General features: G+C 52.6%; 1 protein-coding gene across 11 annotated transcripts in view; it reads left to right on the forward strand.

The window, feature by feature from the left end:
• CRTC1 (CREB regulated transcription coactivator 1) overlaps nucleotides 1–19,367 on the forward strand; it is a 97,971-nt gene that overhangs the window by 56,217 nt on the left and 22,387 nt on the right. For 10 of the 11 annotated variants that reach the window (XM_081134903.1, XM_081134906.1, XM_081134902.1 and 7 more), the window contains exons 2-6: nucleotides 10,698–10,814; nucleotides 13,476–13,613; nucleotides 14,628–14,689; nucleotides 16,947–17,041; nucleotides 19,252–19,337. In XM_081134903.1, the coding sequence (XP_080991029.1) occupies nucleotides 16,981–17,041; nucleotides 19,252–19,337 (147 nt within the window). In that variant the 5' untranslated portion in view covers nucleotides 10,698–10,814; nucleotides 13,476–13,613; nucleotides 14,628–14,689; nucleotides 16,947–16,980. Of the gene's footprint in view, nucleotides 1–10,697; nucleotides 10,815–13,475; nucleotides 13,614–13,758; nucleotides 13,843–14,627; nucleotides 14,690–16,946; nucleotides 17,042–19,251; nucleotides 19,338–19,367 lie in introns of those variants that run through there. The other variant, XM_081134912.1, reaches the window with a different exon arrangement.

Consider the following 19,367-nt stretch of genomic DNA (forward strand, 5'->3'; position numbering starts at 1 on the left):
AGCAAGGCCAGGTGTCAGTCTGTGGATGCCTGGGTCAAAAATCGTTTGTTTGGCGTTGGCCTGAGGCAGTTGCTGGCAGATCACCTTGTGGCTCCCCGGGTCCTGGAGGCTGACAAGTGCTGATACACTGGCATGAGAAAGATAAGCCTCCTCACCACATCTCGGAACCCATGTCCCCATGTGGGTCAGACACCTGTTAGAAACTTAGCCTGTCATTTTCAAAGTGTCCAGGCCAAGAGAGGCTGGGACAGATCACAGCAACAGCGTCTGTGTATGGCTCCTTGCCCAGTCCGAGGGGCCCCTTGCTAGGAGGCAGTCCCCCTATTTCCGTGAATGGCTGGTGGTTTCTTAACCGATTGTGATGAGATATAAAATTAAACTGCAAAGGATCCTTTCCCTCGGACACAAATAGAGATGTGTGCTTGCACGCCTCTGAAGCTGTGTGTACACCAAAGGGCGTGTTCAGTCAAGGCAAAGAAATGACAAGTTTTGGAGTTTTCTCTCCCCATGTACAACATACATGGATACACCCACCCTGTCTCTCTTGCTCTCCTTCCCTGAGGGCCCATCTAGAGCAGAGTATGCCCCTCCACACCCCTGAGTGTGCTGGGCAGATGTCTGTGACCCACTGTCCCTATGTGAGATCCCACTCCCCAGCCCCTCCTCTCTGACCTCTGACCTCTGGCAAGGCCTCTGTACTTTATGTCCTCCCTCTCCTTCCTTAGCTTTGTCCAGCTTGGGGTCCTTCTCCATGGCTTCCAGGGAGCCCCTCATCCTCACAGAACTCCTTGCTGTCCAGATCATCACGTTGGCCAGTTTTCAGAGACATTGGTCTCTGTCTGGAAGAAGACAAACCAGGATGTCTGGTCCCAGCCGTGAGCTCAGGAAGCTTGCTTACCACAGTAATGTTGTTCACCATGGCCTTTCCTATGTTCCAAAGAATTCTCCTGCTAGCTACCCTGTCCCCTGCACACTCCAATGCCCAGCTCCTGCTTGGTGATGTCCCTAGAAAGGGGGCAGGCCAGCCTTATCCTGGGTCCACTTTTTCTTGCATGGACCCATTTTGGAGATGGTCCAGAACACAGCAAGGGTAACTTCCCTCCATCTACCTCCCACTCCTCAGGCAGTGTCCTCACTCTTCTAGGCGTGGTCCTGCCCTGGGCAGATCCGGCAGTGGTTCCAGCTCCTTGCTTTACTGACCAGTGATACAGAAACATCTTTTCACATAAATCTGTGATTTGGACATTTTCCTCAGGCGAGCTTCCCAGTCATAGGATTACTGGGCCAGAGGGTAGGAACACGTTCAAGTTCCCAATGGACGCTGCCAAATGGCTCTGAGGACACTGTGGGCCACCTGCCCTTTGGGGTTCTGGTCATTTTTGCTGAGGCTAATGTGTGCTGGGAAGGTCCATGTGCTGGTAGGGCTTCACCCTTTAGCCCCCAGTGACAGTGGAGGAACAGGCTTGGGAGGGGCAGCATGACCTAGGGGAGTTCAGGGCTGCAGGAGAAGTCTGGGGTGTTGTCACCATGGGATGGTTCTTAGTGTGGGACTTCAGTGACATAGGATTGGGTGACTGTGATAGGTTGAAGAGTGCCCCTCCCCAAATTCATGTCCAAACAGTACCTAGGAACAGGACCTTTGGAAATAGGGTTTTTGCAGATCTCTCAAGTCAACATGAGGTCATCTTGTAGGAGGGTGGGCCCTAAATTCAGTGACAGGTATCCTTACAAGAAGACAAAACAGACACCCAGGGAGAAGGCCAAGTGAAGACAGGTGGAGGTGGGAGTGATGTGTCTATAAGCCCAGGAACTCCATGGAATGCCAGCAGTTACCAGAAGCCGGGAGAAAGGCCTGGGACAGACTCTCCATCAGAGCCTCTAGAAGGAGCCATCCCTGCCCACACCCTGTCTCAGACTTCTACCCTCCCGAGCTGTGACAGAATAAATTTCTGTTGTTTAAGGTCCCCTGGTTTATGGTCAATTGTTTTGGCAATCCCAAGACACACAGTGCCAAAGAGTGGAGGGGCTCCAGGGTCAGGGTCCCTCCGGCTCCTGGAGAAGCACTTCTCCTCCAGTGCCCTGCCACTCAAGAGGCTGCCCAGGGTTTGGGAGTATACACTGTCCTGAACCCCCCCTCTTTTTTTAAACTAGGTAAGGGACTTTATTAACCTTGTTCCAAACTTGATTCCCAAGCTTCTTCAGTTTAATTAGTATTACAGAATGAATTGTGAGCTGCAGCGTCCAAGGAGTTTAGTCTTAAAAAGAATCAGAGATCTGCCCTGGCTGGTGTGGCTCAGTAGTTAGAGTGTCAGCCTGCACAAAGAAGGATCACAGGTTCAATTCCTGGTCAAAGGTAGGTACCTGGATTGCAGGTTTGATCCCTGGCCCTGGTCGGGGCATGTGCTGGAGGCAACCAATCGATGTGTCTCTTTCATATCGATGTTTCTTTCTTTCTCTCTCTCCCCCCTCCTCTCTCCTCCTCCCTCCCTTCCTTCTACTCTCTCTAAAAATCAATGGAAAAAAATATCCTCAGGTGAGGATTAACAACAAAACAAACAAAATACCAGGGATCTGTCCAACTGGTGTCGTCCCATGCACCAGAAGGTCACCAGTTGGATTCCCAGTCAGGGCACATGCCTGGGTTTTGGGCTTGATGCACAGTAGGGGGTGTGTAGGGGGCAGCTGATCAAGGTTTCTATCTTTCTCTCTCTTCCTTCCTCTCTCTGATATACATATATATATATGTAATCTCAGAGATCTGATCTTATCAGCTCCAGGAGCCAAGTAACATGAGAATGCATAGTATAAATGAGCAGCTCCAAATCCCTTTTTCAAGCCTGATCTTTAAAAGTTAACTCCATTCTGTTTGTCTCATTCTTGGAAGCTCCTCTGACCGAAAGCATCCAGTTGTATGGCTTCCCCAGAGCCTCCTGCTTTGCCAGGGCCAGCAGCCCCTGAGGAGGCCTAGAGAGCTTCTGGAGGTTGAAAGGGAAACTGGGTGCCCTTGGCTATTTAGACAGGGTTGCACTGTATGCTGGGGTCAGCCATCTGCTTCAGGGGATGCTGGCCAGCAATGAGCATGCTCAACCATGCTGTGGGAACCAGGTGCTCAAAGACAGATGGGGTGAGGTTGGTGCTCTTATGCTGGTCCTCTTGTGCCATTCAGGGCAGCCAGCCTCCTCTCCTAAGGATATGATGACATGGAATCAGGGGTAGCAGATAGCTGAAATGTAAAAAGTTCTCTAGCAGTGCAGCTTCTACCGGATGACATCAGAAGGTAGCTGGCTCTTCCAGTTGGCCCTGTTGGTGTCTTTGGGCTTTGCCTTTGAGCTGTGTGTGGACCCTTCAAAGCACGGGCCCCTGCTTCCCACTCAGGGCCCCTCATGCCTCTCCCAGATCAGCCAGGGGTTATACAGGGCAGAGGTGGGTGCCTCTACTGTGTAGCCCCCTTCAGACCCAATGGTGACGTGCTGTAGCTCCACACTCAGCATTTAGATAAGGAAGTGGGGGCAAATTGCATTGCTCACAGCATCCTGCTCCAGCCCTGTGAATGTGGTGCCCAGATGCAGGCCAGAGGGAGGTGTGCAGCCAGGCTGAGCAACAAGCCCCACATCTCTGTTGCTCCATCCAGTGTACCCAGGACCTTGGGATAGGATTGGCATAGGGTTAGGGAGGTTACCCCCAGGAGCTTCCAGGGAGGCATGTCTTAGGGATGGGCCATTGGCAGCTCCCAAGACCCCTGCCTGGTGAGTACACTCAAGGGTCACCAGCCCCTGGGTCTCTGGCCAGGCCCCATACTTTCCTGGTCTGAGCTTCAGTGTTGTCCTCCCTTCCTCTCTGCAGAGAGCTGGTCTGGCCTCTGCAGAGGTGGTCTGGCCTCATCCTTCCCCTTCCTTCCTGGGCCTCTACTTCTGCCTGGACCATTACTAATTCATATTTTATTTTATTTTTATTTTAGAGAGAGGGAGGGAGAGAGAGAAACATCAGTGTGAGAGAGAAACATTGATTGGTTGTCCCCCTCACGTGTCCCAACCAGGGATTGAACCTATAACCTGGGTATGTGCCCTGACTGGGACTTGAACTCGCCACCTTTTGGTGTATGGGGTGAAGCTCCAACCAACAGCTACACTGGCCAGGACTTATTAGCTCATTCATTATTTTGGAGTGCCATCTTGAGGGTCCCTGTCATCAGCTCTCCCCAACTGTCCCGTCTCAGGGGCTTAAAACAACAGAGCCTTACCTAATTAAATCTGCAAAAACTCTCCAATTTTAAACAAGGTCATTCTGAGATTCCAAGTCAGCATGAATTTGGGGGGACACTGATCAGCCCAGCACAGAGCTGATCTGCTTCACCCGCTGTTACAGGTCCATCTCACAGCTGTGCAGCCACCTGCAATGCTCTATAGGTGCTCTCACTCATTTCCCAGCCCATGACCCTGTTGAGCAGGTATGCCACTTTACATTTGGGCAACTGATTCTGGAAATTTCCCACTCTGCTGCTCAGCAACCCCTGAGCAACCCCCTTATCTCAATGACTCTTGTGCTCTCCAGGGCCAGGTACAAGAAGGCCCCTCCCCACAGGCTACTCTGCACCCTGGGGGCTCCTGCTGGGAGAGTCCAGGGGTCCCTGGTTCTGACTGGCTGTGTGGCGATGGTGAGCTTCTCAGCTGTGGATGATCATTTCTTGGGGTGGGTACTGGTCCTAGAGGCACCCAGGGAGGCCCAGTGAGCAGGGCCCCAGCCATCAGGGCCCACTGGCCCACTAGACAGACACAGGCAGGTAATATATCCCAGAGCAGGTACCGTGGACTGAATTGTGTCCCCCTAGTTCACATGTGGAAGCCCTAATCCTCAGTGTGACTGTGTGGAGATGGGGCCTTTGAAGAGGTGATTAGGGTGAAATGAGGTCATAAGGGTGGGGTTCTGATCCGGTATGACTGGTGCCCTAATGAGAAGAAGAGAGAGTCCTCTTCACACACACCCAAGGAAAGACCATCTGAGGACATGGCAAGAAGGTGGCCATCTGCAACCCAGTAAGAGGGCCCTCACTAAAAGCCTACTCTGCTGGCATATTGGTCTTGTGCTCTCAGCTTCCAGAACCTTGAAAAATAAGTTGTTTATGCTGCCCAGTCTGTGGTACTTTATTATAGCAGCCTGAACCCAGAGGGTTGTTTTGGAAGTAGGGGTCAGGGAGGGCTTCCTGAAGAGGTGTATGAGCTGAAACCTAGGTGATGAGGAGTTCCATGGAAAGTTCTGGAAAAGGGTGGGGTGGGTGCAAGAACCTGAAGGCAGAAGGAAGGACCTTGTGGAAAGTTGGATTTGTTAGGAAAAGAGCCTGGATTACGACTGAGGCCCCTCCTGTCACTGGGCAACCTCAGGGCCTGTTGTCCCTCAGTATCTCAGTTTCCCAGCTTATAAAATGGAAGTGAAGCCCTGTCTCCCCCTGAGGGCTGCAGCAAGGCCTCACTCAGGGTGGGCGCCCAGCTGGCTGGCAGGTCTGGGGTCTCATTCTCTGGGAGAGAGGCCCACATGAGCCAGCTGTGCTGAGCTCAGACCCCGAGGGACCCTTCACACATCCCAGCCGGAAGGTCTGTGCTCAACAACCGCACCAACAGGGAAACAAACGTGTTCCCAGTGGACCCTCTGATTCAGCCAGGGCCGGGAACTTGGCAGCAACCACAGAGCCTGATTAAAGGCATTCCGAGGCACGCTTGGTGTTTGTGTATCTGGTTCTGTATTTACACTTTGGGAACGAATGAGAAGGCAGCTGGGGAGTGTCTCACTCAGCCGGCGGCGGGGTGCGGGGGGAGAGTGACTCAGCCTGCAATCCTCATTCGGCCACAAACCTGTGATGCTTTCATTCATTCCCTCATTCATTCATTATTCCCTTCCTCACTAAGCAGATGTGTGATTTGAAACTCCAGTGTTCCTGGCATGCTTCTGGGGGTTGGCTGGACTTTCCTCACTGTGGAGCCCTTGGTCTGCATGGGGGCAGGCTGTGATGTGGGACTGGAGCAGCAGCAACATTAATCAGAATTAACTCAAAGTCTCACAGTGGACCAAATATCTAAATGTAGGAGCTAAATCTATAAAACTCCTAGAAGGAAGCATAAGTGTAACTCTTCCTGGCCTTGGATTTGGTGATGAATTTTTAGATATGACACTAAAAGCACAAGCAGTGAAAGAAAAATAGGTTAATTGGACTCTATTAACATTAAAAACTTTTGTGCATCAAGAGACTTTAAGAAAGTAAAAAGAACTCTCAGAATGGGAGAAAATATTTACAAACCATATAGCTGATAGGGATTAATATTCAGAAATATAAAGAACTCTTATGATTCAACATGAAAAAGACACACAAACCCAGTTACAAATGGGCAAAGGACTTGACAGATGTTTCTCCAAAGATGGTAGACTAATGACCAACAAGCCATGAAAAGGTGCTCAACATCAGTAGTCACCAGGGAAATGCAAGTCAAACCCACAATGAAATATCATGTCACACTCACCAGCATGGCTACTGTTAAAACAATAGGAAACCAACAAGTATAGGCAAGGATGTGGAGAAATTGGAACCCTTATGTATTGCTGGTGGGAATGTAAAATGGTGCAGCCACTATGGAAAACAGTATGGCTATCCCTCAAAAAATCAATTACAGAGTTACCAAAAGACCTAGCCATTCCACTCCTAGGGATATACCTAAAGATTTGAACAGGGATTCAAACAGATCCTTGTACACCCATGTCTACAGTAGCACTGTATTCACAATCGAAATTCACAAAAGGTGGAAACAGCTCAAGGGTCCATCAGTAGACGTAAGATAAACACAGTGTGGTCCATCTACACAATGAAACATTATTCAGCCATGAAAAAGAGTGAAGCATTGACACATGCTACAACATGGAGATGAACCTGGAAAACATGTTGAGTGAAAGAAGCCATGCACAAAAGACCATATAATGTGTGATTCCATCTATATGAAAGCTGCAGAACAGGCAAATCCATAGAGACAGAAAGTAGCTTAGTGGTTGTAGGGAGAGGGAGATGGGGAGTGACTGCTAATGGGGATGGGGTTTCCCTTTGGATTACAGAAATGTTCTGGAACTAGAAAGTGGTGATGGTTGCACATTGTAAATGTACTAGATGCCACTGAATTGTACATTAAGCCCTGGCTGGGTGGCTCTCTTGGTTGGGGCATCATCCCTTGCACCAAAAGGTTGCAGGTTCAATTCCTAGTCAGGTTAGGGTTCAATCCCCAGTTGGGCACATACAGGAAGCAGTCATTCAATGTTTCTCTTCCATATCAATGTTTCTCTTTCTCTCTTTCTGAAATCAATAGAAACATATCCTCTGATGAGGATTAGAGAAAAAGAGAAAAGCTATCTTTGGACTTCCTTTTTGGGTACCTGCAGGTACAGCCATCTTCCCCAGAGCCCAGGTTTCCAATCCTTTCCAAAGTAGGTAAGAGGAGGCATGGGGAAAGACAGCATGACCCATGGACCTATGGCATGAGTGGTCACTGCTGTCTGTTACAGCCACAGGATGGAGCCTGGGGAGTCCCAAATCAGAGCTGGTGACCCTCGGTCCTCCTCTCCCTGGAATAACACTTCCCAGGGTGTTCGGTGCCATCCTCCACAGCCTCAGTGAGATGTTCAAAGCCATGCACATGCCACCTCAATAGAGCATTGTAGGGGGAGGGCCCAGTGTGGGGAATGGAGCCCAGGAGGGGCTATCTTTCCTCCTTGAACTCACCACCTGCTGTCCAAGCTGAAACTGAAAAGGAACCTGGAGGGATGCAGCCAAACTGGATGAACATACCTGTCAGAGAATGTTGGTCCCAGAAAACCCACTGGTGGCACCACAAGACTCAGAATTAGATTCTATCAGGGGCTCTTGGGGGCTCCCTGCATGTGCCCCCATGGGTGCTGGAACACTTGAAGAACTGGGTGAAGCCCTGGTCTCTCCCTGCCAGGGACACCCCCAAAGGTGGCTTGGGCCAGGGTGTGCAAATCCCTCTGGATCCCAATCAGTGCTCAGTCCTGAAAGCATCATGTGCTCGAGCTGGCAAGGGGACAGTATGTGCTGTTTGCTTCCCTCTCATGGGTGGTTCTCACATTGGGCCCTAGACTGGGGCACATGCTGCCTCTGCACCTGGACAGCCATCTGTTTTTATTCTGGGCCTGCCTCAGTTTCTCCAGGTTGGGGGTAACAGTTCCATGTGGGCACAGGAGAAACATGGTTCCTGCCTGGGATCCTGAGTGCATCCAACTCTTGTTCCTGCACTCACATGCCACCTGTTTTCTTTTGTTCTCCGTGTGTGCTGAGCTCTTCCATTGTGCCAGGGTCCTTATGGGGCCGACAATCTGATGGGAGGAAACAGACAGACGGACATACACCTCAGTCACATACCTCAGTCAGGTAGTTTTGGACAGTGAGCTGTGGGGGAAGTAACCCAATGGTGATGAGGTGCTCAGTGTTGGGCTAGCCCAGTGGGAAGAGCCTCTTGGAGGAGGCAGCACCAGTGCAAAGGCCTCATGGCAGCAACAATCTCAGTTGGTGGAGCCTGGTGGTCGGGGAGAGCAAAGGGCCAGACTGTGAAGCCTTCGTGGTGAGAGGGGAAAACAGGCCTACTCAGAACACAGGACTTCTCCCTCGCCCAACCTGGCTTTGCTGGACAGAGCTCAGCCTTCAGCACACTGGCTCCCCTTAATCTCATTAGAAGGCCCACCATTTGGGCCTGATCAAGGCTAGCTTGTCTAGAGAGTGAAGCCTGGGAGGGGCTGGCAGCTGGGGGTGTCACTGCATCCTGTTGGAGGGGGAGGAGGGACTGAGGATTGGGGAGGGGAGTGCCCTGAAGAAGTGGCTGCATCTGTCACACATCTTCCCAGGGCCACTGGCTCCCTCCCTGTTCCCTGCCCTTGTGGTCTCCACTTTACCCAGCTCCGTGGATGCTGCCAGGATGGGAGGGATGTGCCCAGCAGGGGTATGGGCACTGACAGAAGCTGAGGATGTGCACTTTGCTGGGCAACCCCACCCTTGTGGGGTCCTCTCAGCAAGGTGGGACCGAAGGAGGCTGGAGAAGTCAGCATTTACACGGGGCTCTCTACAAGGGAATGGGTGTTGGGCGGGGTTGGGGGAGAAGGATATCTTGCACTGTGGGGCTTGGGCACAGGAAGTGTTGGGGGGTAAGGGGCCCTGCCTGGAAACAAAGGAGCACAGGGCTGAGATGAGGAAACTGGTGGAGGAAACTGAGGGCCAGAAGGGGGCTGTGGCCCTCTGGGCCACATGGTTCTTAAGAGGTGGAAGCACGGCAGGCTCTTGCCATGTGGCTCTGACACAAGGAGGGCATCAGTGGGTCTTGGGTCTGAGATTACCTGTGCCAAAGCATGGGTAGGGTCCCTGGCCTGTGTTGTCCCTCATGACTGTGGGGAAGGACACAGTGGGGTGTTCATGTCGGAGACAGACCCTGGGCTAGGCCGTGCAGACTCTTGAAAACCACCTGGGTAGGAACAGAGCAAGGTCAGCTTCTCTCCCAGCTCCACGCAGCTTGCAGGAAAAAGCTATTTACCTGGGTTAGGTGCTCTGCTGGGTGGGTGGCCAGTTCCCAGGCTTCACTTTCACTCCAGTATCCAAGCCTCCCCCCCCAGGAAGCTGTGCCGTCGTTGGGAAGTGGGGAGTGTGGGTGGCCAGCTGGTGGAGGCCGCCAGGAGCTATTTGTGAGGGACTGCAAGTGGCCTTGTTGTGTACACAGTCGACCCTAGCAACCAACCGCCCCAGCTGGGAGAGTGACACCACCCCTTCCTGCGTGCCCGGCCACCGCCCCTCATTCATGACACCTGCTTCCCACAGCAGTGTGATGGGCTACAGGTGGTGCTGCCTGGGCCAGGGCATCTGCTGCTGTTCCCCAAAAGTGGGATCAGCTGCTTGGGAGAGAAGAGGCAGATGCCAGGCCAGGTCCAAGGCGGCCACTACTGGTCAGGGAGCCTCGGGCTCCTGGCTCTAAGGTGGGACAAGTCCCCAATTGAATGATGGGCAGAGGGCTGCAGGAATTCCGCCAGCCCAGATGAGAGCCAACCACTGCAGCCAGCCCTGGTGAGACAGAGTGACAGGTGGAAGGAGCCTGGGGCCTTGGGCAGGACCCTTGAACTCAGGCAGGGTCTGGCAGACCTGCTAGTCCTGTGTGCTGCCAGAGGGATCCACATCCTGCACTTTGAAAGCCAGTGCTACACTTCTGAGCTGGCCCCTCTGATTCAGGCCATTGGAAAGATTTCTTTTATGTTTGTCTGGGTGTCATTTTGCAGCCTCAGGCCTGTGCCTGCTAATGAAGCCTTTGGCCACAATGATAAATGGCTCCCCTGGTGGGTGAGGGGCCTCCTCCTTGGGCTGTAGGCTGCAGGCCTGCTCGATACTCTCACTCATTCACAAAACTGCCCTGTCAGCCAGCAAAGGAGGCTCCCCCAAGTTCAGGGTCCTGGGGAAGACCTCTTGTGGCACCTTGGGTTTCTGATTCTGTCTCTTTGGGTGGAGAGACACCTGGCTTCTTTGAGATTCTCAGTCATGGGGTCCTATATTCTCTAACTGGTACCACTGACTCCACCACTTGGGTCTTTTCCAGGGCCCTTGGAGGGGTGCTCTTTGAGGTGTGTTGGGGACGAACCCCCCCAGCCCTTGCTGCAGCTGCTGGTTTCTCTTGTAGCTCCAGCTCCAGAAGTCCCAGTACCTGCAGCTGGGCCCAAGCCGTGGCCAGTACTATGGTGGGTCCCTTCCCAATGTGAACCAGATTGGGAGTGGCACTGTGGATTTGCCTTTCCAGGTGAGTACCCCTCCACCTCCTTCCCACACTGCCTTCCTAGGGGAGCTTGCCCTGGCCTCCCGCCTGTGGTGCAACCACTCTGTGCAAGTGTGTGTGTGTGTGTGTGTCTGTGTGTGTGTGATGGCTGCTTTGGACAGCCAGTGTCAGCAAATTGCCAAAGCCCTCCCACCCCACACCTGCCTACTCCTTTCCTGTCCTTGGGATGGCCTGCTCAGGCCTCGCCCAGATCCCCCGTGGCCAAGTCCCCTGTCAGCATCAGCAGACCCAGCAGGCCTCAATCTGGCCTCGAGCATTTCAGCAGCCACTACACCTGTTGGCTGTCTGTGCAGCAGCGGGAACTGCTTAGGGCCTCTGGGGCTTGGCTCCATCAGCCTCACTAATCCTCAAGCCCAGTGCTTCTCAGAAGGAGGCCCTGAGGCCTGACCCCACTTGTCTGCAAATGTTTCTTGGCAGAGACCCACACAGCATGGCTCCTGCAGGCCACAGGTCCCCCATGCACGTCCTTGTCATAAATGGGGAGAGATAAAACTCACCACCTGGGTGCAGTGCCAGCTTCTTCTCCGGGGCCACACCTGACACTGGTATAGGTTGAAGTGGAGTCAAGGTGGGCCAGGGAGCCAGGGCTGAGACCCAGGCCACTCCAGCATGGTGTCTGCTCTGCAGGGACAGGTCCATGGACTGCTACCCTTTTGTCCCATTTTTGAGACAGGGCCCCAGAAACAGCCACATGTGTCCACATGCTGATAGGCCAGGTGGAACTTGGGATGGTCCCTCAGGGAGCTCAGCTCCCACCCGAGTAACCCCCTTGCTCCTACTTCTCCCATGATAGCGCTACTGGGATGCAGAAGGCCATTGGCCAGGATCCCCCAGGCTGGCTCAGGGTCTGCCCAGCTCAACTCTGGGCCCTTGGGGCATGGCCTGCTTAGACAGCCTTCTCATCACAACAGATGCATAGAGCTGTCTAGCTGACCAAAACCTGACCTCTTCATCAGGGCACTTCTAAGTTGGAGTTCTCCTCCCTCCTCCATGGTTCTCCCCTTCCTCTGTCTTCCTATCCCCTCCTCCCTGGAGGAGAGCATTTCTCTGGGCACCCTGAGCTTGCCCTGCCTAGGTCGGTGTGGAGCCCCCTGGGGCTGAGGGTGCAGGGGCCTGTTGGGGTCCCAAGGGACCAGGTGAGGCTGGAGCATCTCAGAGTCTCAATTCTTTGCATTTCCAGCCCATCGGATTTCTGGGGGATGCCCTGGCAACAGCTCCTGTCTCTCTGGTAAATGAGCCCCTGGGCTGAGGCTATTGGTGTCCCCAGTGTGGCTGCCCTCTTGGCCTGGTGGGAGGTGTCCTGTCTGACAATGGAAACAGATTTGCTCTGCAACCCCCCGCTCCAGTGTCTGGGGTAGTTTTGTGTGTTCATGTGGAGGGACCCCACCTAAGAATTTGAGCATGCGCACCAACGCTGCATGGTTGTTCCCATGACACATGCACATACATGTACACAGATCTTAGTGAGCTGGGCTGTGGCCGGGCTGAGCTTCTCTCTGCCTCTGGCTCTGCTTCAGCCACCTCAGTTTTCCCTCCGCTTCCCAGGCATCTCTGAGAGGAGATGAGCGGCCTCTGCCCTCTGGTGTTCCTGCTGGATGGCAAGGTTCCCTTCGTCTCTTAGTTACAGCCATCTCCCAAGCTCGCAGGGTCTGTGCTAGGTCAGAGAGAGACAAGGATCCTGGACACTGGGAGAGCATTCAACCCTGAATGCCAGGTGAGGTGTTTGGCTACATGGGGAAGAGCAAGATTCCAACCACTTTTTGCCCCTCTTCCCAGAGAAGACAGGAGGGCCCAAGGACCAGATGGGCAGGGATGGAAATGGGCTGTGTCCAGACCTGGCTTAATTTGCCAGTCTTACCACAGTCAGATGGCAAGAAGCCCCTTGGTGCCAGGGATGGCAGAGAGAGGCTCCTGGGGGGGCCAGGGGCATGGAGGTGGGAGAGGGAGCAGGGCCTGGCCAGGGACCTCATGCCAGCCTCAGGTGCTGGAAGAAGCCCTATCCTGCCAAGTCGTAGACCAGGGCCCCAGAAAGTGCCTGCACTTGGCTTATGGTGTTGCCAGGATATACTAGGGGCTGAGTCTCAGGCAAGGCTGACCCCAGGCTCAACAATCAGCCCCCAGGGAGCCAGCACTTGGCCAGGTGGCCCTTGACATCCTCGGCTAGAAGCCTTGGGCTGTCTCTTGGCAGCCCTTCCAGAGATGACGTAGGTGGGAAGAGTAGGCCAGCCAGGCCCGAGAGAGAAGGTGGAGGCCATCTGCACCTGGTGAGGCTGAGGGTGGGGGTGGAGGGGTCAGGGTAGGGGAGTGCTCAGGCCGTCTGCACCCCTGGCACCCTGGCCGGCACTGGTCCCGAGCTTGTGCCGCTCTGCCTGGCCTGTGCATGCCGGCTGCACTGCACGCCTGCCGCCCTGGTGCCCAGGGTCCTCAGCTCACCCCCAACCCTGCAGTGTTAGGAGGCCGGGAGCTGGTCAAAGGAGGAAACTGGTTCAGGTTGCCTCATGGTGGCCAAGGTTGTCTCAGGAGTGGGAGGCCCTGAGGTCAAATCCTGGGGTCAGGCCACAGCTGATAACCATTTTGGATTTCTCTCATTTTTTTTCCATTTCCTCTCCCTCTCCCCTCCCCTAGACACCCTTCCAGTCCTCAGGCCTGGACACCAGCCGGACTACCCGGCACCATGGGCTGGTGGACAGAGTATACCGGGAGCGCGGCCGGCTCGGCTCCCCACACCGCCGGCCTCTGTCGGTGGACAAACATGGACGGCAGATATCCTTTTCCCAGAGGACTTGGGCAGAGGGGCAGGGCCTTGTTGGTGACTGCAGGACCCTGAGTTTGTCTAACTAATGGAGCTACCAGCTCTGGGGATGGATCAGGGTGGCTCCAGTGGACTTCCCAGAGGAGGCAATGAGGCAAGCTGAAGAGCCTTTCGCTAGGTGGGGACTGAGGGACACAGGAACAAGGATGCAGAAGTGGCCGCTGGAGCATGCAGCCGGAGGTGAGAGTTGGGGGAGGTGAGAGTTGGGGAAGGTGACACTGAATCACATTGCACTTGGACGCCTAGCTAGGCAGTGGAACCCAGGAAGGCTGTGAACAGGGTGACCACACATCAAGGCCATGTTGGTGGACCCCTCTCAGGGTGACGTAGAGGACAGAGCAGCCAAGGCAGTGTGACTGAGAGGGTCCGAGCTAGACCCAGACAGATCTGAGGGAGACTCCATCTGAAAACACAGAACTCCCATCTGCACCTCAGCCAAGCAGAGAGATCGGCAGGAGTTCCCCCCCCCACCTCAGCCACCCCTTGGTGCTCAGCCAGCCAGCCCCACCCACCCCAGAGTCTGAGTGCTGCTCTGGGGCCCCTGCTTCCTAGAACAGAGAAGCCTGTTCTTTCCTGGTTCTCATTTCCGTGGCTGGGGGAGCCCAACCAGCTGGGCCCCAGACGGAGCCCTCAGGCCCTGGGATCCGCCCATCAGTCCAGAATTAAGAGTCATGACCTGGGTCATCTGAACTAGACTCCATGCCGCCCCTGTGGGCCCCGGTTTCACAGCTGAGGCCCCTCTTGGAAGGGGTGCAACCCACACGTGCACTTGCAGGGGGTGAGTGCTGAGTGCTAGGTGGATAGGGCCACCCCTGGGGCCACTTGCAGCCAGGAAAGAAGGGGCCCCCCCCCTTTCCTGCCCTGTAGCCCCAGCTGTTTGCAAGTTCCCAGTAGCCTGGCCACCAGGTTTTTGGGGCTAGGGTGGGGCCTTAGTCAACAGCACAGTCCCCTTAACGCACTCTCAAGCGGACAGCTGCCCCTATGGTACTGTGTACCTCTCGCCACCCTCGGATACCAGCTGGAGAAGGTCAGTGATCTGGAGCCAGCCTCCCAGCCCTCTTGTTGAAAACAAAACCAAACTTTCATTCTGGTTGTGCTTGGAAAAACCAGTAGTAGTCACTTTAAAATGACAAAACTAAGAAGCATCCAGGAGTTTGTAGAAATCAGCTCTATTTTTCTTTTTTAAGCAAAGTTGGGATTATATTGGATATTCAGTGTTGTAGCTTGCTTTTCCCCCTGGATTTAATGTTGTGGTTTCCCACATTGCTAAACAGTCATGCAAATGTGATTATAAAAGTATTATACATTTATTGCTAGAAGATTAGGAGAATAAATAAATATACCTAGAGGAGGAAAAAACACCCATAATGCCATCATCTAGAAAGGTCTAAAATAATAAGTATATATACCTACAATAATACAGGTGATGCTGCACACCAGTGTGAATACATTTAATGCCATAGAAGTATACACTTAAAAATGGTTAAGGCTCTGGCCGGGTAGCTCAGTTGGTTAGAGCATCCGCCTGATATGCCAAGATTGTAGGTTTGATCGCCAGTCAGGGCACATGCAAGAATCAACCAGTGAATGCATAGATGGGTGGGACAACAAATTGATGTTTCTCTCCCCTCCCCTTCCTCTTGCTTGCTCTCAAAATCAATAAATTAAAAAAAATTAAACTATGAAAAAAATGATTAAAAAGGTAAATTTTATATTATGCATACTTTACCACACACAGAAAATGTGTATGTGTGTATGAGATTTCAGTAAAAGACCAAAAGTAAGCAAACTTAAAAATATATATGTATATAATACAACATGTAATATATTTAATTCAATAACATAATTAAATTCCCGCCAAGCACTTATCATATATCAGGCTTTATTCATCGGTCACATACATTAACTGATATAAAACATACAGAGCCTGGCTGGTGTGGCTCAGTGGTTGAGCATCAACCTATGAACCAGGAGGTCACAGTTTGATTCCCGGTCAAGACACATGCCTGGGTTGTGGGCTCAATCCACAGTAGGAGGCATGCAGGAGGCAGCCAATCAGTGAATCTCATCATTGATGTTTCTCTCTCTCCCTCTCCCTTCCTCTCTCTGAAATCAATAAAAAAAAAAAAATACAGAGCATTATAGAATGGGTGTTATCATCCCTATTGAAGTGAACATAGGTCAGAATTCTTGCTCAAAGACACACAGCTGGTGGTGGGGCTAGGACCCTGATTGGTTCCTCACTGCTTACCTGGCCTTGGGGTCTGAGACTGGCTGATCCTTTGTAACCTGCTCTTCTCCCTTAACTAAGTTTTTCCATGCCATTCTCAGTGTCTGGGATGTCCCCATTGAGTGCATGCATCTCTTATTCCCATCCCTGTATTGCCAGCAGTGCTGATAGATCTGTCCTTTACATGTCCACCCAGCTACCCTTGTGTTCCCATAGTGTCCTGGGCAGCTGAGGGATGTTCTGGAATCCCTCCTTCCAGGCACCTGTAGCTGGGGGCAGATTGCCCTTGTCCCTGGGGCAGAGTGTGGAACTCCTGGCAGCATTTGGGCTGAATGGGACAAGACCTCTCCCCCCCCCACACACATGCCATTCCCTCATAACCTCCTCCCCCCAGGGGCTGCATTCTTTCTGGGGCCTTCTCTGAGCCTTATGTCACTGCCTACTCTTCCTGTCCATCATACCTGGTTCGTAAGTGAGTATCCCAGAGGGTGGGGTTGCCCATTGTGGGACCATTGGACCTCCTCTCCAGAAGATTTCAGCATGAAGGCTCTGTCCTTTCCCTAAAGCTGAGAAATGCACAGGGGGTGGGGACAGACAGGGGCAGGTTAGGACAGAGAACATCTCTGCTGTAAACAGGCTTTTTAAAAATATATATATTTTATTGATCTCAGAGAAAGGGAGAGGGGGAGAGAGAAACATTAGTGATGAGACGTCATCACTGATCAGCTGCCTCTTGCACGCCCCCAACTGAGGATCAAGACTGCAACCCAGGCATGTGCCCTGACTAGGAATTGAACCGCAATCTCCTTCATCCTAGGTCGATGCTCAACCCTTGAGCTGTGCCCAGCCGGGCTGCAAACAGGCTTTGCAAATGAAAACCATGGTCACTGCCACTCCTGTGGTTCTTTTGAGAATTATGCTCAGGTGCAAGAGTCCACAAAAAAGACCTACAACTGCCCCCTGTCCTATCAGGTGTGTCCTGGATCAAGTGGGGCCAGGACTGTCCCCCTTCATCACCCTTAGGGCCCAGGCTCACTGTCTCTCTTCTCTCCAGGACCAATTCTGACTCTGCCCTGCATCAGAGCACAATGACGCCCACCCAGCCAGAGCCCTTTACGGGAGGGTCCCAGGACGCACACCAGAAAAGAGGTATGGGCCAGGCACCTGGCATCTTTCCTCAGGTCAGGCAAGGCCAGTGGTAGTCCCTGTGCTCCCAGAGGTCATAGGTCATGGGTGGACAGACCTGCGAAGGAAGACTCTGGGTGCTATGGGACAAAGGGAGGGGCTCAGGTAAACTTCAAAGATGGTGCTGTTTGAGTTGGGTTTTGAAGAGTGTGTATGAGTTTTCTAGCCAGAGAAAACAGCGCTTGTAAATACCCATTGCCTTCTGTTCATGGGTTCAGCATGGCCACTCAGCCTGGGGGCCTTGTGTGTTTCTTTCAAACGTAGGAGGCAGCAAGCTCAAGCAAAAGGGACAGTTATCAGCTCATGACCAAGCAGACCAAAGCTGGATGTTCAGCTTCAGATATAGTTTGTCCCATACTAGACCATATCCTGGCTGTGCTGCTCAGAACCCTCATGGTCCACAGCCTCTGGGCTCATTCTGGCCTTGGTGGGTGGGAAAGAAGCTGGTTCTTTCCCAGCTCTTGCTCAGAGCCTCCTCTCCAACTGGGCCATGTACATAGCTCTGTGGCGGGGCAGATCTGCCCAGGCCCCCAGCCCCTCCTCAGAGTTGGGCATGGGCAGCATCACTAGGACCTTCCAGGAGGGCATCTGCCATCTTAAAAACTGGGGCATTGTCATCCAGAGAGGGGAGCGCAATTCTGTGAGGCCAGCCCCAGGAAACCCCATAGGGGCCTATCTGTCCCAAGACACTGAAACCAGAGAATCACGTACAGTTAAAGCCCAAATCCTTATTGCTTTTTGTTAGCAGTTCACTGTGCAAGTGTGTAAACACCAGGGAGATTGTACTGACAGGAGGATTGTCCACCAGAATGTTACCCCTTGGGGGGCTGGCTCTCTTTGTACTCCATCTTTCTGGGACCCTAGCTCATCAGGCAGTGAAGGCGAGATTGCAGAAGGAACTATCTTCATAATAAAAGCCAAGATTCTGAATGTTCAGAGGTGATGAGGACATGGTGCCTGGCGCTTCCCTCCTGTTTCCTGTCTGGGGGGCAGTTCTGAGGTGGTCTCCCTGGTGAGTCTCCCAAGAAATGTGGGCTTTTGAGATAGGTGGGACTCTGTGACTGTGGAAGAGAGCTGCAAGCCTGGAACCCCTGGCACCTCAGAGTCCAGTTGGCCTTTAGGTGGGGAAAAGGAGACATGTTACCTGTCCTCATTTCTCCAGGAGGGGCCCAAACAGTGAGGGGGTCACAGGTTAGTCTGGCTGCCCTCCCACCTCCTAGTCTGGCCCTTCCAGGTTTCAAGAAGGAGAAATTGACCCATCTAACTGTTAATTATGGCTCTATTGCCAGTGCAAAACTGAACCTTCAACAGGCATGAATAAATTGGGTCTCATCAAGAAAATGTTTAATCTCACTGTTACAAAAAGTTCAAGGAAAGGGACCTTTAGGCACATCTGGTTTCATGGCCTCAAATGATGCCCATCCAGTCTCTCAGAATTTCCCTCCCCTCCTCCTCTCTTCCCTTCCTTCCCTACTCTAGGGCTGGTTGGCATTTCGACTAACTCATGGGTCCATAGCTACCATGGTGGATCTACCCAACCCAGCTGACATTGAGCCATATGACACTGTGATGATGGCCCAAGAGGGAGAGGCAGGTGTCCACAGGGCACTGGCCACTCACAGGAGATGGGGAGAAGTTCTCAGCTGTTCTCTGTAGCCCAAGGCCTCTGAGGCCCAAGTCAGTCCCATAGGGAGGCTGAATTGATGCATGTCCTTAGCTCTAGAGCTTAAGTCACAAGTTCTCTGACTTATTTATTTATTTAAAAATATATCTTTATTGATTTCAGAGAGAGGAAGGAAGAGGGAGAGAGAGATAGAAACATCAACGATGAGAGTCACTGATTGGCTGCCTCCTGCATGCACCCATCTGGGGATCAAGCCCACAACCTGGGCATGTGCCCTGACCGGGAATCGAACTGCGATCTCCTGGATCCTAGGTTGATGCTCAACCACTAGGCCACACCCAGCCGGGTTATTCTTTTTTTTAGATTTTTGTTTTGTTTCGTTTTAATGAAACCCATTTTGTACTTTAGTACAATCTCCAGAAGTCACTATTGGGGCAGTTATACTACTATCACTGTTGTGACTGTATGTCAGGGAAGTGCCCTCCTGGTACCACCAGGCAGCTACAGAGATTCCTTTTTTGACTCTCATTCTCCCCACACCTCACTGCAGTCTTACTACTAACAGTCCCGGGAATGGAGGAGACCACGTCAGAGACAGACAAGAACCTTTCCAAGCAAGCATGGGACACCAAGAAGGTAAGAGCCTCTGGGCTTTTCTAAGTGATT

Source organism: Miniopterus schreibersii (assembly GCF_964146895.1).
Source record: "Miniopterus schreibersii genome assembly, chromosome: 4".
In the NCBI taxonomy this organism is placed as follows: domain Eukaryota; kingdom Metazoa; phylum Chordata; class Mammalia; order Chiroptera; family Miniopteridae; genus Miniopterus; species Miniopterus schreibersii.